This window comes from Salvelinus fontinalis, chromosome 6, assembly GCF_029448725.1.
Source record: "Salvelinus fontinalis isolate EN_2023a chromosome 6, ASM2944872v1, whole genome shotgun sequence".
Classification (NCBI taxonomy): domain Eukaryota; kingdom Metazoa; phylum Chordata; class Actinopteri; order Salmoniformes; family Salmonidae; genus Salvelinus; species Salvelinus fontinalis.
The window spans coordinates 35,098,911-35,115,995 of record NC_074670.1 but is presented as its reverse complement, the minus strand read 5'-3'; the positions used below and the strand labels follow the sequence as shown (position 1 = coordinate 35,115,995).

At 44.6% G+C, this 17,085-nt stretch overlaps 1 protein-coding gene across 1 annotated transcript; it reads left to right on the top strand.

The window, feature by feature from the left end:
- Window positions 1-477: 477 nt before the first annotated feature.
- On the top strand, window positions 478-13,226 carry LOC129857752 (prolyl 3-hydroxylase 3-like). Its single transcript, XM_055926290.1, has 16 exons — window positions 478-906; window positions 1,196-1,380; window positions 1,833-1,991; window positions 2,518-2,710; window positions 3,913-4,044; window positions 4,275-4,417; window positions 6,505-6,594; window positions 6,769-6,821; window positions 6,934-7,013; window positions 7,226-7,353; window positions 7,825-7,920; window positions 8,074-8,224; window positions 9,119-9,236; window positions 10,899-10,974; window positions 11,427-11,567; window positions 12,602-13,226. Exons 1-16 carry the CDS (start codon window positions 594-596, stop codon window positions 12,779-12,781), a joined length of 2,238 nt encoding a protein of 745 aa, XP_055782265.1. The 5' UTR covers window positions 478-593; the 3' UTR covers window positions 12,782-13,226.
- The last annotated feature ends 3,859 nt before the right edge of the window (window positions 13,227-17,085 follow it).

Sequence of the window (17,085 nt, the reverse complement as noted above, 5' to 3'; positions counted from 1 at the left end):
TGGGTGGAAAGAGAACTTCACACAAACCCCAAATATTACAATGAAATTGTCTATTCATTGTAATTAAAAGACTATGGAAAAAGATACAGGATTTGATGTGTCATATCAGCTGCCACCTTTAATGCTGATGAACAAATTACTTTGTAGTCAAACAGGGTAAAAATGTTACATGTTGCATGTTCAGACCTGCCATGATTGATGTTTGGTGAGTGGGACGTTGGTAAAGTAGGCCTATATAGCCTAAATAGTTTGATTGAAGAAATTCTGCTATGAAAAAAATAGGAGACTATGAAGAATGGAAACAATGTTTTTTGTGTGTAGCCTATACAGTGTTATGAATGAGTGTGTGTAGACTGTAGGCATGTACACTAAGCTAGACTATAATAATATTTTAGCATTATTTTAGTGCTTCCAAACACTGTTATTTACTGTGTCAATAAATCTACTTTCAAGTGTACTGCCTCTCCTTTTCTCCACCCATCCCACTCCTTCTCCCCCTCTCATCACTACCTAGCACGTCTTTCCTGCCTTTCCCCACTTTACTCTGGCCCTGTTCCTCCCCCTTTCCTTCTCCAAAATAACTACGGCATGCTATGGCGCTTTTCGCAAATCACAACTCTGTCTACGTGGCGCTGCACACCTCTCTTATTCACTATCTTTTCTCATTCTTCGATTTCACCTCTCCTGTTGCAGGCATCGGGGCTTCTGTAGGATCTGCGTCCGGACTCATACCGTCTTATGATGTTTTGTATTATACCGGGGTCCGTGCATACTTTAGCGAGGAGTGGGAGAAAGCTGCGGAGCTGCTCGAAAAGTCGATGACGACCCGGGAGGCTCTGTTTCGGACACGACGGCAGTGCCATGAAGAATGTCTGCCAGCGGGACATGACAGGCTCCCAAAACTGGGTGTGTTTATGTTTACTGTGTTGTATGTGGTCGATTCATAGGGTATGTGTGATAGAGAGTATGTCTCTCTGTCTCCACGAGTGTGCTGTGTGCATGCATGAAATATATTAAATCATAAGCTTCTGTTTGCCACTTACAATCACAGCTTGCATTAGGGCCTAGATTATCTCCCGGGAGTCAGTGATGACCCTATCTATCTATGGTCATGAGTGAAAGACAGTCCTGGTATGGTACATTCCAGTAATGTAGCGTCTCTGCTGTGTGTGTGTGTGTGTGTGTGTGTCCTCAGACACCGAGAAAGGGAATGTGTGGGACCTATGGGCAGTGGACTGGGTCCAGCGGCGGGCTGAGTGTGTGCGGTTCTGTTTGGGACGGGCTGTCACTCCTGCAGGACAGCTTCCTGTGTCTGCCGACATCGAGTACGAGTTTAGCACCCGGAACCCCTATAACTACCTCCAGGTCGTCTACTGGAATGTAACTATGACTATATTCACCTGCTGTTTCATTATGTTGGTGTCCATATGCGTGGCTAACAGTTGAATTGTAGGTCTGAAGTGCTAAGTCCTGCATCATTGCATGCTAACGCGATTACATTGGTTATTCCGCTGGTAGTTAGTTACTCTGGTATAAGGCCTATATGATGTAATGTGCTAGCTCACTTTACTACAATACTGTAGCAACAATACCCTACAACTACAGCTGTGGTCTTCATGCACTCTAGGTCATCTGTACTTAACTTTTCTTCCTCATCGTCTACCTCATCGTCCTGTTATTTTTTCCTCCCCTCTTTCCCCTCCTCTACATCTTCTACCTCGTTCTCGCTCGCTCTCTTTCCTCTCCTCTCCGCTCTTCCTCCTTCTCTTCGTCTTTTACCTCATTCTCTATCGCTTTCAACTTTTCCTCTCCTCCCCTCTCTTCTTCCTCAGCTAGGGAAAGTACAAAAGGCGGCGTCAGCAGCCCACACATTCTTCGTGGCCAACCCCAGCCACCTGGAGATGAGGAACAACATTGAGAAGTATAGACGGATGGAGGGAGTAACAGAGGACGCATTCCAGGATAGAGAGATGGAGACAGAGAAACATTGGGTAATACAAAAAAGAGTGGGGGAGGGTTGTGTGTGTCTGAAAAATGGTCAAATGAATGCTAGATTGGATGCATAAATAAGTATTCATGAATCTTGTTGTAAGAAATATTCTTTGAAGATTCCCACATGTGGCCTGAGGGCTCAAATTCCTCTCTGTGTTTCACCTTAGGTACCTAACCAATCGTAAAAGCCCTTTGGGCTCACACAGTAACCTCTGCATGCCCCCACAGCATTCCTGATAACATGTTACTAATGGAGTGTACTATAATACATCATGTGAACATCACTGGACTTTTGATATCACTAAAGCCTAACAGTAAACAAAAAATGCAGTTCATTTCACTGCTCTGTTTTGTTTGTCTCCAGCAAGTCTTCATGCTTTCCGTACTTACTATGCCCATTGGGGGTATAGGCCATCGACGACTCCTCCATCGCACTCTGTTCTTGATGTTTACCAATTATAGCCAACCTTTCCAGCTAACATTCCCCCCTCTTACCCATAACCTCCATCCCTCTATTAACCACAGGCCCTGTACGACTCCGCCCTCACCTCTGAGGCCTCCTCTGATTGGACGCACGCTGTGGAGAAATGGAGGGAGTGTGTGAACGAGACACTGAGACAGACTGATGAGTGTAGGGCGCAGTGTGAGGTCGCCTCACAGCGGCTCCCTGAGAGCAGAGGAGAGGATGGAATGGACGGGGTGTTTGAGAAGGCTGCAGGTGAGAAAAACATGTTTGTTTGTTTAAAAATTTATATTTTTAAGGGTTTTATATATCCTTATTGAGATAGGATAGTGAAGAGGACAGAAAAGGTAGGAGAGATTGTGAGTCAGAAGGGCATGGGTCGGATTTGAACCCATGCTGAGATTGGAAGCTGGGCTGTACATGTGACACTAACCACTGGACCACACAGGTCACAGGACAAACATCAATCAATTTTCAATCAATTTTATTTTATATAGCCCTTCGTACATCAGATAACATCTCGAAGTGCTGCACAGAAACCCAGCCTAAAACCCCAAACAGCTAGAATGCAGGTGTAGAAGCACGGTGGCTAGGAAAAACTCCCTAGAAAGGCCAAAACCTAGGAAGAAACCTAGAGAGGAACCAGGCTATGAGGGGTGGCCAGTCCTCTTCTGGCTGTGCCGGGTGGAGATTATAACATAAACATGTTTGTGTTCATGAAGCTGGTTGTCTATGCAGGGCTATAACTCATTCATTGCTAGTAGGCTGAACCTCTAGTAGGCTGAAAATGTCTGTAAGGTAATAGTGTTATATAGCGTTATAAAGGCCTTATTATAGGGGGAGTGTTACCAAGACAGCTGACTGTAAACAGTATAATGTCACACAGTGCATATTTGGGTTGATCCAAAACAAAGCAAAGATTGTAATTATTATTTTTTAATTAAACTTCTTTCTCCCCAATTTCATGGTATCCAATTGGTAGTTACAGTCCTGTCTCATTGCTGCAACTCCCGTACGGCCTCGGAAGAGGCGAAGGTCGAGAGCCCTCCAAAACACAACCCATCCAAGCCGCACTGGTTCTTGACACAATGCCCACTTAACCCGGAAGCCAGCCGCACCACACCGTATACCAGCGTATAGTGTCAGCGTGCACTGCGCCCGGCCCACCACAGAAGTCGCGAGTGCGCGATGGGACAAGGACCCTCCCCTAGCCTGGACGACGCTGGGCCAATTGTGCGTCGTCCCGTGGGTCTCCCGGTCGCGACAGAGCCTGGACTCAAACCCAGAATCTCTAGGGGCACAGCTAGCACTGCCTTAGACCACTGCGCCACTCGGGAAGCCTGTAATTAGTTTTACATGTATAGGATAGTTGTCCTACTATTTTATTCTATTGCTATCCTCTACTTTTCTAATCTTTCCTTCTCCTTATCATGTGAGTTTTATCTCCCGTCCTCCAGCACTCTCCCTCTCCCTCCTGTCCTGCCATCAGGCCTGTGTGACCCAGGTGGCGACGCGACCCGGAAGGATTTCAGCGCAGGAGGACCTCCTACCCACACAGCTGGAGCATCTACACATCGCACAGTTCAAAGGTTAGACAGGGGAACGGTCATATCTGAAGTTACAGTAATGACCACATGATGACGCTAACGACAATTATGATGGTAACTCTGCTTCTACTGCAGCTGATGATACTGGCCAGGATATGGCACCTGAAATAAATGTATTATTTTAAATGGGCTCTGGTGCTTCATACAGGAGTTGACATATCTAGTGAACAACCAAAGCCCATCTCCCTCTCTCTCTCCCCTATTTCCCGCAGCGGGCGATCTAGGAGGAGCGGTGCGTTCTCTGCGGTCTCTCCTCCTGTTCTACCCCTCAGACAAAGACTCCCTCAGTAACCTGGAGCTCTACACAGAGACACTGGGAGGCGACACTGAGGCACATGGGACAAAGCCCTCCCAGGTACTACTGGTGCTCAGCCTCAAATCAACAACCCCTAGTCTGGCCCACTAGGGAGGTTTCATTTTATAAACAACACTCCTCAAATTTGACAGATACATTATTGTATCTTACTCTACTGTGAAGACCAGTATATTGGTTTTCTCTGTAGGCATCACTATTTTAATTTAATTAAAAAAACATATATATATATATATATATATATATACACTGCTCAAAAAAATTAAGGGAACACTTAAACAACACAATGTAACTCCAAGTCAATCACACTTCTGTGAAATCAAACTGTCCACTTAGGAAGCAACACTGATTGACAATAAATTTCACATGCTGTTGTGCAAATGGAATAGACAAAAGGTGGAAATTATAGGCAATTAGCAAGACACCCCCAAAAAAGGAGTGATTCTGCAGGTGGTGACCACAGACCACTTCTCAGTTCCTATGCTTCCTGGCTGATGTTTTGGTCACTTTTGAATGCTGGCGGTGCTCTCACTCTAGTGGTAGCATGAGACGTAGTCTACAACCCACACCAGTGGCTCAGGTAGTGCAGTTCATCCAGGATGGCACATCAATGCGAGCTGTGGCAAAAAGGTTTGCTGTGTCTGTCAGCGTAGTGTCCAGAGCATGGAGGCGCTATCAGGAGACAGGCCAGTACATCAGGAGACGTGGAGGAGGCCGTAGGAGGGCAACAACCCAGCAGCAGGACCGCTACCTCCGCCTTTGTGCAAGGAGGTGCACTGCCAGCACCTTGCAAAATGACCTCCAGCAGGCCACAAATGTGCATGTGTCAGCATATGGTCTCACAAGGGGTCTGAGGATCTCATCTCGGTACCTAATGGCAGTCAGGCTACCTCTGGGCCCCACAAAGAAATGCCACCTCACACCATGACTGACCCATCGCCAAACCGGTCATGCTGGAGGATGTTGCAGGCAGCAGAACGTTCTCCACGGCGTCTCCAGACTCTGTCACGTCTGTCACATGTGCCCATGTGCTCAGTGTGAACCTGCTTTCATCTGTGAAGAGCACAGGGCGCCAGTGGCGAATTTGCCAATCTTGGTAATCTCTGGCAAATGCCAAACGTCCTACACGGTGTTGGGCTGTAAGCACAACCCCCACCTGTGGACGTCGGGCCCTCATACCACCCTCATGGAGTCTGTTTCTGACCGTTTGAGCAGACACATGCACATTTGTGGCCTGCTGGAGGTCATTTTGCAGGGCTCTGGCAGTGCACCTCCTTGCAAAAAGGCGGAGGTAGTGGTTCTGCTGCTGGGGTGTTGCCCTCCTACGGCCTCCTCCACGTCTCCTGATGTACTGGCCTGTCTCCTGGTAGCGCCTCCATGCTCTGGACACTACGCTGACAGACACAGCAAACCTTTTTGCCACAGCTCGCATTGATGTGCCATCCTGGATGAACTGCACTACCTGAGCCACTTGTGTGGGTTGTAGACTCCGTCTCATGCTACCACTAGAGTAAGAGCACCGCCAGCATTCAAAAGGGACCAAAACATCAGCCAGGAAGCATAGGAACTGAGAAGTGGTCTGTGTTCACCACCTGCAGAATCACTCCTTTTTTGGGGGTGTCTTGCTTATTGCCTATAATTTCCACCTTTTGTCTATTCCATTTGCACAACAGCATGTGAAATTTATTGTCAATCAGTGTTGCTTCCTAAGTGGACAGTTTGATTTCACAGAAGTGTGATTGACTTGGAGTTACATTGTGTTGTTTAAGTGTTCCCTTTATTTTTTTGAGCAGTGTATATTGGTCGCTTACACATATTTAGCAGATGTAATTGCAGGTGTAGGGACATGCTTTAGTTCCTAGCTCCAACAGTGCAGTAGTATCTAACAATTCACAACAATACACACAAATCTAAAAGTAAAAGAATGGAATTAAGAAATATCTAAATATTAGGACGAGCAATGTTGGAGTGGCATTGACTAGAATACAGTAGAATACAGTATATACATATGAAATGAGTAAAACAGTATGTAAACATTATTCAAGTGGCCAGTGATTCCATGTCTATGTACATAGGGCAGCAGCCTCTAAGGTGTGTCTAAGCCTCTGTGTCTGTCTTTATGTTCTCAGGAGATTGCCAGGTATGTGAGCCGCTCACTGCAGGAGAAAAAGCTACTCTACTTCGGAATGGAAAACCTCAACTTCAATTTCACCGACCCGGTATGATAAAGTTGTTTATTGATTATCATTGGATCTGGTTTGGCCCAGAGCCATAAAGTAGCTACTGTATATCTAAGCTATATATGGCTCTGATTTGGTCACTCACATTTACTTTCAAACTGAACGATACCGCAGTTTATTCCTTTTGTGTTTTTTTCCCCCTCTCCCATATAGGATCTCTGGACTCCAGAGAAGGTTGTTCCTGAATTGCTAAGAGACACATGGAGGTAAGAGGATACATGAAGGAGAAAGTTACTGCTCAAGAGGACGGGAGTGTGGAGAGAAAGGGCTTTGAAGTGCTATTGGGCAGTTGAAAGCCATTTCCTTTTTGATTTCCAGAGCAGAAAAGGAAGTGCTGAATGAGAAAATGAAGGAGGGAGAGAAAGAGGTGGAGATGGACGATAGTGGGTTCTACGCAGGTAAGGATAAACATTAGTGTTTGGCATGTTACAAGCACACATTTGATGGATTGGTAATGACAACAAACATAATTGGCTCGGGTCTCTGAGGATTGGGAAACACTAATCTGATAAACATTTATTTTATTTAAATGTTTGTGTGTGTGTGTGTGTGTGTGTGTGGACCCTCTTCCTGTGTCTCACTCACACCTCCGTTCTGTTCCCTCCCCCAGGGGGTCCCGTACCTCAGGTTGGTGTCACCATCAGCATGGACGACAATTCTTTAAATGGAACTAATCGCGTCATGCTGGACGGAGTTCTAGATCAGAAGGAATGCGATACAGTACTGCGCCTAGCGACCGTAAGCTTGCATATGATTTGCTCAGGAAATAAGACTCCCTCAAACACAGGAAGAGAAGTTCAACAGAGATATGGAATTTGAAGGCCGAGAGTGTGCTAAGAGTGTGCAAAGCTGTCATCAAGGCAAAGGGTGGCTACTTTGAAGAATCTCAAATATAAAATATATTTCGATTTGTTTAACACTTTTTTGGTTTTGATTCCATATGTGTTATTTCATAGTTTTGATGTCTTCACTATTATTCTACAATGTAGAAAATATACTTGAATGAGCAGGTGTGTTCAAACTTTTGACTGGTACTATATATATACTGTATATATATATATTATACACTTTATGAATTTAGGCCCTGATCTTTATGGTTCTTAGGGATATGAGCCAGGGGTGGATTTGGAATTCAGCAATAGCAGAACTATTCAAAAAGGGCCATGAGCTTATATCCTCATTAATGACTTCCTGTGTTGTCTCTGACAGGCTGCTGCGTCCGCTGGGGACGGTTACCGGGGGCGACGGTCCCCACACACACCCCATGAGAAGTTTGAGGGCCTGACTGTCCTCAGAGCTGTCAAGGTGAGAACGATGGATCTGGAAATTCTGTCTGTCTGTCTGTCTGTCTGTCTGTCTGTCTGTCTGTGTCTCTCTCTCTCTCTCTCTCTCTCTCTCTCTCTCTCTCTCACATGGCCACATAGCTAATGAACAGTTAAACACTTTTCTGCTCTGCAGTTGGCTCAGGACGGCATGGTGAACCAATCAGACGCTAAGCTGCTGCATGAGATGGGGGAGAGGGTGAGAACCCTCCTGCACTCCTACTTCAGGAGCCCCTCAGGACTCCATTTCTCCGACACACATCTCGTGTGCCGCAGCGCCATCACAGGTATGTTCCGCTCAAGCAATGCCCTCTATTTCTTGAAATGATGGTTCCAAAAATGTTTGGTTTCACATCTTCATATTTCATGTTCATTTCCATCTGTTCTGTTGACCTCGTTATGTATTACATTTGTGGGTCTCAATGCAAAACGCTTTTCCCATTTCTAGTGTAACCCAATAGCTAACCCCTGACTTGTATCAGGTGCCTTATCTGCTCTGTGTTATGTCACCTGTTGTGTTACCTGGGTCGTGTTCATTAGGGCATGCAATGGAAAACTGTCTAAAACGTTTTGCAACGGAAAACTAAAATGATTGTTTATTATTGGACAACTCCAGGTTGTCCCTCTATTTCAGTCCATTTTCTTCCATTTGGTGCTGTTAGGTTCTAATTTTCAGAGTAAAAACTCAACTGACACTCTGAAAGCTCAAAAGTATATTCTTCCCAGAGGGTCAATACAGCTGCACTAGACAAAGACATGTTTACAATAGTTGTGGTATATGTACCCCACTTTGGGTGGAGTCTCCTCCTTCTCGCCACATTGTATCTTTATTGCTAGGCAGGAAACTAAGTGATACGGGCCATAAACTTTTCTTTCTCCCTTAACGTGACCTGACCTGACCTTGACCCCCTTCATCGCCAATCCATGGCTCTCTCCCCTTATCAATGCCTGCCACATGTGATCGTTTTCCCTGCACTCAGCACATTCTAAGCTTAATTGTACACACCATATACCTTCCTCCTACAGATAACCATTCACTTCTGGTGTAGACCCTCTGAACCTAAGCACTCGATATTTCAATAGGATACCTGATAATTAACCCTATCTAAAGTTTATGAGTTAGTACCCAGAATCCATCGGTGCCTAATGAACACGGCCCTCGTGTTGTGTGTCCTGTCCAGGGGACCAGGAGGGGAGACTGGACCTGTCTCACCCTGTTCATGTGGACAACTGTCTACTGGAACCTGAGACCAGACAGTGCTGGAGAGAACCACCTGCCTTTACACACAGAGACCTGAGGTACACACACACACACACACACACACATTCATGCGCACACACGCACGCATACTGGCAAAACACATGCACCCACACAGAAGCATGCAGACGTGTGCACTGTGCATGCACAGACATGTAATTACACTTAAAAAACACACACAAGACTTGGAAGTTGAGCTATATAATACCACATACACTCCCATGTGTATGCAATTGGACAGTGAAGCTAAAATTGTACATTTGGCTCTATACTCCAGCAGTTTGGATTTGAGATCAACTGTTTCATATGAGGCGACAGTACAGAATGTAACTTTTTATTTTAGGGTATTTTCATACATATCTGTTTTACCATTTACAAATGGAAACACTTTATGTATTTTGTCGTCAATTGGCAGCTTCATTAAATAGTACCCGCAAAACACCAGTCTCAACGTCAACAGTAAAGGGCGACTCCGGGATGCTGGCCTTCTAGGCAGAGTTCCTCTGAACAGTGTCTGTGTTCTTTTACCCATCTTAATCTTTTCTTTTTATTGGCCAGTCTGAGATATGGCTTTTTCTTTGCAACTCTGCCTAGAAGGCCAGCATCCCGAAGTCGCCTCTTCACTGTTGACGTTGAGACTGGTGTTTTGCGGGTACTATTTAATGAAGCTGCCAGTTGAGGACTTGAGACATCTGTTTCTCAAACTAGACGCTCTAGTGTACTTGTCATCTTGCTCAGTTGTGCACCGGGGCCTCCCACTCCTCTTTCTATTCTGGTTAGAGACAGTTTGCGCTGTTCTGTGAAGGGAGTAGTACACAGTATTGTATGAGATCTTCAGTTTCTTGGCAATTTCTCGCATGGAATAGCCTTCATTTCTCAGAACAAGAATAGACTGACGAGTTTCAGAAGAAAGTCTTTGTTTCTGGTCATTTTGAGCCTGTAATCGAAACCCCAAATGCTGATGCTCCAGATACACTACCGTTCTTTAGACTAGTTGAGTATGTAAATGTGGTATTTCAGTTTTTATGTTTAATACATTTGCAAAAAAAATGTGAACCTGTTTTTGCTTTGTTATTATGGGGTATTGTGTGTAGATTGATGAGGATTTTTAGAATAAGGCTGTAACGTAATAATAAAAAAAAGTTGAGGGGTCTGACTACTTTCCAAATGCACCGTATGTCCAAATACTTATGACTTCTTCAAATGGGGGGACTAGATACATACAATGCTTTTATTTCTAAACGGTAAAACAGATACGTATGAAAATACCCTCAAATAAAAGGTGACATTCTGTACTGTCGCCTCATGTGAAACAGTTGATCACCAATCCAAAATGCTGGAGTGTAAAGCCACATTTGAAAACATTGCTTCACTGTCCAAATACATACGGAGTTGAGTGTATGTACATTACATGAACAAACTCAAACCAGTACGGCATGACATCTTAATCCTAACACTGTTTGATGGTCTCCTCATTTGAAGGTAAACAAACACAGCATTCAAACGAACACAGGTGCCGTTCCACAGCCAGGTCTAAGATTATTGATTTCAGGCAGGGGGGTGTGAGGAAATAATGTGATGTGCCTCTGGCAGTGTGCTATATAGTACCGCAAGGTTTGTTTACTAAGCAATAAAGATGGCAACTGACAACTTTGACTAGACTTGTTAAGTGCCGACTAAGTCCATGTCTGATTCCATTCCAGCGCTGTGCTCTACCTGAACAATGACTTTGACGGTGGGGAGCTCTTCTTCACAGACAGGGATGCCAAGACTGTCACAGTAAGTCACTTGACATGAAAACTCAAGTAGAACACTTTACACTGGCTGGTCTTCACATGACCTTTGACCTATGCCCCACCGTGACCCGGTCATCACTATCTGGCCATGCTAGAAGGGATGGAAGCACAGCTTTCTAACATATGCAATTCTAACCTTAACCCGTTCAGTAACCGTACACCTAATATTATCCCTAACGCTAAAATTAAGAACAAATAGTTTGTGTTGTGTGTACTTCTCAGTAAGTTCTGACAATATTACCTTTTCTATCCATTCTAGCATGGCCCTTATAGAGGCTACCCTTTCTGACGCTCTCTCTTTTCCCCCCTCTCTCTCTCTCTCTCTCTCTCTCTCTCTTCCTCTCTTTCTCTCTCTCTTCCTCTTTCGCTCTCTCTTTTCCTCTCTCTCTTTTCCTCTCTCTCTCTCTTTTCCTCTCTCTCTGTCTCTGTCTGTAGGCCCGGGTGAAGCCCACCTGTGGTCGACTGGTGGGGTTCTCCTCCGGTCCTGTCAACCCCCATGGTGTGACCGCTGTGACCGCTGGCCGCAGATGTGCACTGGCCCTCTGGTTCACCAAGGAGAAGCAGCACAGGGATATGGTGAGAACTGTTATTGGATGTGTTGCTCTTTAAAAGCCTGGCCCAGATCAGATATGTTTGGCATGACAATGACCATAGGAGTTGGCAAGACAGCACAAACAGATCGGGGACCAGGCTAACGCTATAGGGTTAAAAAAAAAAAAGTGTTACTGTTGCCCCTAACCACTTTTTAAAATAAATATATTGTATTAATGGTTAGGTAGGCATATTCTTCCACTGCAAATCTACCATTCCAGTGTTTTACTTGCTATATTGTATTTACTTCGCCACCATGGCCTTTTTTTATAGACTTATTTTTCTACTGTATTATTGACTGTATGTTTGTTTTACTCCATGTGTAACTCTGTGTTGTTGTATGTGTCGAACTGCTTTGCTTTATCTTGGCCAGGTCGCAATTGTAAATGAGAACTTGTTCTCAACTTGCCTACCTGGTTAAATAAAGGTGAAATAAATAAATAAATAGCAACATACTGTACATAGCAACAAGATCAGCTGCAGACAACTCCATGTGTAACTCTGTGTTGTTGTATGTGTCGAACTGCTTTGCTTTATCTTGGCCAGGTCGCAATTGTAAATGAGAACTTGTTCTCAACTTGCCTACCTGGTTAAATAAAGGTGAAATAAATAAATAAATAGCAACATACTGTACATAGCAACAAGATCAGCTGCAGACAAACAAACAGAACATACATGCAAATGTGATGGTTGTTGCTTTTTCATTTTCCCCATCTAGCGCTGACATCTCAGCTATTTTCCCTATGCTAATTAACTTTTTGTTTAGATATCGTTTTTGAAGAATAAGTCTACGTCCGTCAGGGTTGGCAGTCAAATAACATAGGCACTTCGATTTGACCGTTGGTCGGTTTATTAATAATCTATATTGTTAAGGTTGAACTTGAGGAAAGTTCTGGCACAATTTTCCCTGGATTTGAAAGGAGCACTTCTGTTTCTTACCCAGCTAGCCTGGATGTCTGATCACGGCCGTGGCGTGAACACTTCACCTCACATTACTGTACCTTCTGTGCCTCATGCAGGAGAGGGAGGAGGCCGAGGCCCTGTGGGCTGCGGATGGACAGAGTGTGACGAAAGGAGGAGAAGTAAAAGAGGAGGGAAGAGAGGGCACCGCTGCCCCTGCTCGGAGTGGTAGAAGCGGAAGCCAGTCGTCGAGGAGTAGAGGGAGGGGCAGGGTGACGGGGGGAAAGGACGAGCTGTGATGAGCTGCTGTGATGGATTTAAAGACTGAACCACCCACGCTGAACAACGGGGTAGTCCTGTTCACCTCCCCGTCCTACTTGGTGGACCGTCCCGGTCCAGCCACCAGTCCCCTTTCCCAAAAGACCATGAACTCTTCTCTATTTTTACACCAGGCTTTTCAATCCCTACCCACGCTCCTTCGCTCTCTCTCTACCTCTTTTCCTCTCTCTCTGTCTGTGAGACCATTTGTGAACGAAGGTATTTTTGTCTATCGTTCTCACTCGCTCTCTCGCTCCCTCACGCTTTCTCTTTGAGACTGTGTTGCTTGTGTGCCTTTCCACCCTCTCCATTGACAATCAGTTCATTTGTGTTACAGTGTATGCCTTGGTTTCTGCTATGTAATAATTGTTACATACCTGCTGGAGAAAAGTAAAAGAAATGGAATAAAAGGTATTCCAAATGGTGGAGAGAGTGGCAAGAGTGGTGTAAGTCGCTCTGGATAAGAGCGTCTGCTAAATGACTTAAATGTAAATGTAAATGAATGAAAAAGCCATAGCTGAGGTGCTTCCGAAGTGGAAAAATCTCTCACACACAACCCTGTAAAAGGTTGAAAGATCAACTCCAAACCTCCTGCATTGTCAACTGTTTAACCCTTACACCTATACCCGTTTACGGGTTGAACATGGCAGATTTAGAACGTAGTGGCTGTACGGTAAAAATGCTATCCGCCACGTCAGACGTCTGGCTTTGCGCTTCACAGCGCTGTATGGGTTTTGACTGACCGCCGTTTTGGATTTGAGCACCGCGCACGACAAGAAGTTGCCCCCATCCCTTCTGGTAATTGGGCCACCTTCGCAAATGTTTTGTTGACTGAGTGAGCGAAACGCTGTAAATTACGATGGCTCAATGTATTTTGAAAGATGAGACGTTGAGGATTATACTAAATACAGCTCTGACGTCATACAAGCAAGCCAAATACCCATAGGGACCAAACGTGCACTTCACATTTCCAAATCATAAAACTCATGTCATATAGTGTCAACGTTTATGATCACTATGTTTGATGTACAGTTACAAGATGACATGGCATCATACCCTGGGTTGTTCTGAACAGAATAAGCTTACGTTTGTTTACTGTTAAGAAAATGTGCCGCGGCACACGCACCTGAATGCACTCGTGACTCCTTTCTATGCGCACCAAAATGACGATCTGTTTCTCTGAATTGCCTTGTGAAAGCCTAACACTGTAAGATCGTACAAAACTGGTTGGCAATAGAACACGCGTTCAAATCATGCTCGCCTGACCCAGATTGAGATTTATAATGGACCGTTGTTGGATTGCGTAAAAACGACACCAGTAATTGTGTGATGGCAGGGTTGCAGGGTTGCGTTCCAAACTAAACAACCACAAGTGTGTGCTTGCTCTAGTTCCTCAACTGCACAGCTCGGAGAGCATTTTCCAGGAATATCTTTTCATAATACTGAATGTATCTAGATTCTTTTCTGATTTCGTTATCAGTCTTGTGTCAATTGAACTGTTGCGTACTCACCTTTGGTCCAATAATTTCCCCATTATCTACAAACTTTTCCCTTTCAATTGCTACCATGGTTATGCATATGGTTTTCATATTTATTCTGGAAGAAACATTTCCATTTAGCCCTATCCATATAGGCCAATTTCCACGAGTGTAAAGGGTTAAAACATCAACTGCATGTGACTAGAGAGAGAGACTGAGGGAGAAGTGGGGGGTTGAGATGATGGGGATAGGTGTGGATTCGTAGAGTCCATTAACTGATTACCTCAGTGCCAGGCTGCCCTTTAACTGTGTGGAGATTAAGACCATGAAACCAAGAGAGGGTTAATGTTTGAGTGTCAGAGATGGAGGAGAGGTAGAGGAGGGGAAGGGAGCAGAGAGGTAGACGGATAAGGAGAAAGAGATATCACACCTGCTCAGGGACTAGACCCGGCAGTTCAGAAACACTGACATAGAAAGGGAAAGACAGAGGGGGAGGGGGAGATAGACCAAGCCCTGCAATGCATTAAAAACTGATGCTTAGGGGGAAAGAGAGGGAGAGACAGAGAGAGAGGTATGCAGAAGGGGGGAAGGATAGAAAGAGAGATTACCGTTAATCCCTCATAAATGAGTGCATTTGTTTATGAAGTTTAGGAAATCTCTCCCATTTAGAATATGGAATCATAATCCAACTAGAAATCATTTAATAATTCACATCCAGTCGGACACACTCACATCTTCTCTCCCATTAAAACATTCCCCAATTTATATCTCCCACCCTTCTCCCCCTCCTCGCATTACTGAGTCACGGTCAGTCAAGCACTGTTTACCACCCATATTAACTCTCTCACCCCCCCCCCCCTCCCCCCGTGTGATAATCCGCGGGTGCTGCAGAATTGGGTCGACTGGCCTGTTAATGGACTCCTGGTTTTAACCGCTTCCCTCCCTTAGGCTACCCTCTCCAGCTGCTGTTTCCCTTAAAGGCCCAGTTAATCTGTGTTTGAGCAGGCGTACATCTATACCATGCATCTCAAGCACCCCACTTGTCTAGCGTCAAATGATGTGTCTATATGTGGCTATGTGTAAACAAGTCATGTACTGTATATCGGCTGTACTTAATCTGTTGAATATCACACGATTAGTAATAAATCCCCCCCCAATTTTTTTTTAAATAAAATATAATTTAAAAGGAGTCATGGGTCAGATAGTAAACACATCACCACCATATCCTTTAAATGTGTATAGGAACACGTCATTTAAATGCGTAAAGGAACACATCATTTAAATGCGTAAAGGAACACATCATTTAAATGCGTAAAGGAACGCATCATTTAAATGCGTAAAGGAACACATCATTTAAATGCGTAAAGGAAAACATCATTTAAATACGTAAAGGAACACCTCATTTCAATGCGTAAAGGAACACATCATTTGAATGTGTTGAATCATTTCCTTTATAGTTTGATGTGATCCACAGATATAATACTGTTCTATTTCTATGGTGTTTCCTCTAATTGACTAAGGATACACATCCATATTATATACAGTATATACACTTAAGTGTAGAAAACATTAGGAACACCTCTTTCCATGACATAGGCTGACCAGGTGAATCCGGGTGAAAGTTATGATCCCTTTTCGATGTCAATCGTTAAATGCACTTCAATCAGTGTAGAGGAAGGGGAGGAGACAGGATAAAGAAGGATTTTTAAGCCTACTTGAGACATGGATTGTGTGTGTGCCATTCAGAGGGTGAATGGGCAAGACAAAATATTGAAATGCCTTTGAACGGGGTAAGGTAGTAGGTGCCAGGCGCACCGGTTTGTGTGAAGAACTGCAACGGTGCTGGGTTTTTCCACGCTCAACACTTTCCGGTGTGTATCAAAATGGTCCACCAGGAGGACATCCAGCCAACTTGACAACACTGCGGGAAGCATTGTAGTCAACATGGGCCAGCATCCTTGTGGAACGCTTTCGACACCTTGTAGTGTCCATGCCCCGACCAATTGAGGCTTTTCCTTCCTCCGTGCAACTCAATATTAGGAAGGTGTTCTTAATGTTTTGTACACTCAGTGTATATACATGTCCATATCCATATATCCTTTTCAGTAAGTCCTACTAAGATTTAAGCAGACATTAGCTACTGTAAGGCCGGTTTACATGTACCCTTTTTGATACTGTATAGTGTCAAGTCAAGTCGAGTGATCCTGTCATATCAATGTTGGTTAGTGCCGTCACACTATAGAAGCACGCAGGTCAAAGGTGACAAATAAAGACAGGCAGATACAAGTATCACAACAATTGACCGAGACAGGGTAGTTTAGTATTAGGTAGGCTTTCACTTCAGTGTCTTCCCATGTTGTTTGTCGATTGCTGATTCCTCTGGCTGTGTGATGTGACATTTAATCCCATCCTCCCCTTCCCTTTGTTTAAGACTGGGACAGTGGGGGCTGCTAATGGCTGTACTATTAGTATTATGCTGTATAGCATCACAGAGCAACAGAAGGCTCAATGCTCTTTCCTGGCTGTCACATCCCAACTGCAGCCAAAAGCTGCTCTGCTCTGCAGGCTCACTGCTGACGCGTGTAACTTAGCTGAATGTGCGAGACCAATAGAGACGACCACACAAAGCTTAACAGATTATAATTCTCGGCCCCACGCTGGTTCGCTCACATTCCCCGCCATGCCTCTTGCTCCCCCACTCTCTTTCTATCTCCCTCTCTATCTGTCTCCTGAATCCAGCGTCAGCGCTGTCAGAAAAAGGGGAGTGACTCTACACTCAACGAGTCCTGTTGCTATTTGACCATGCG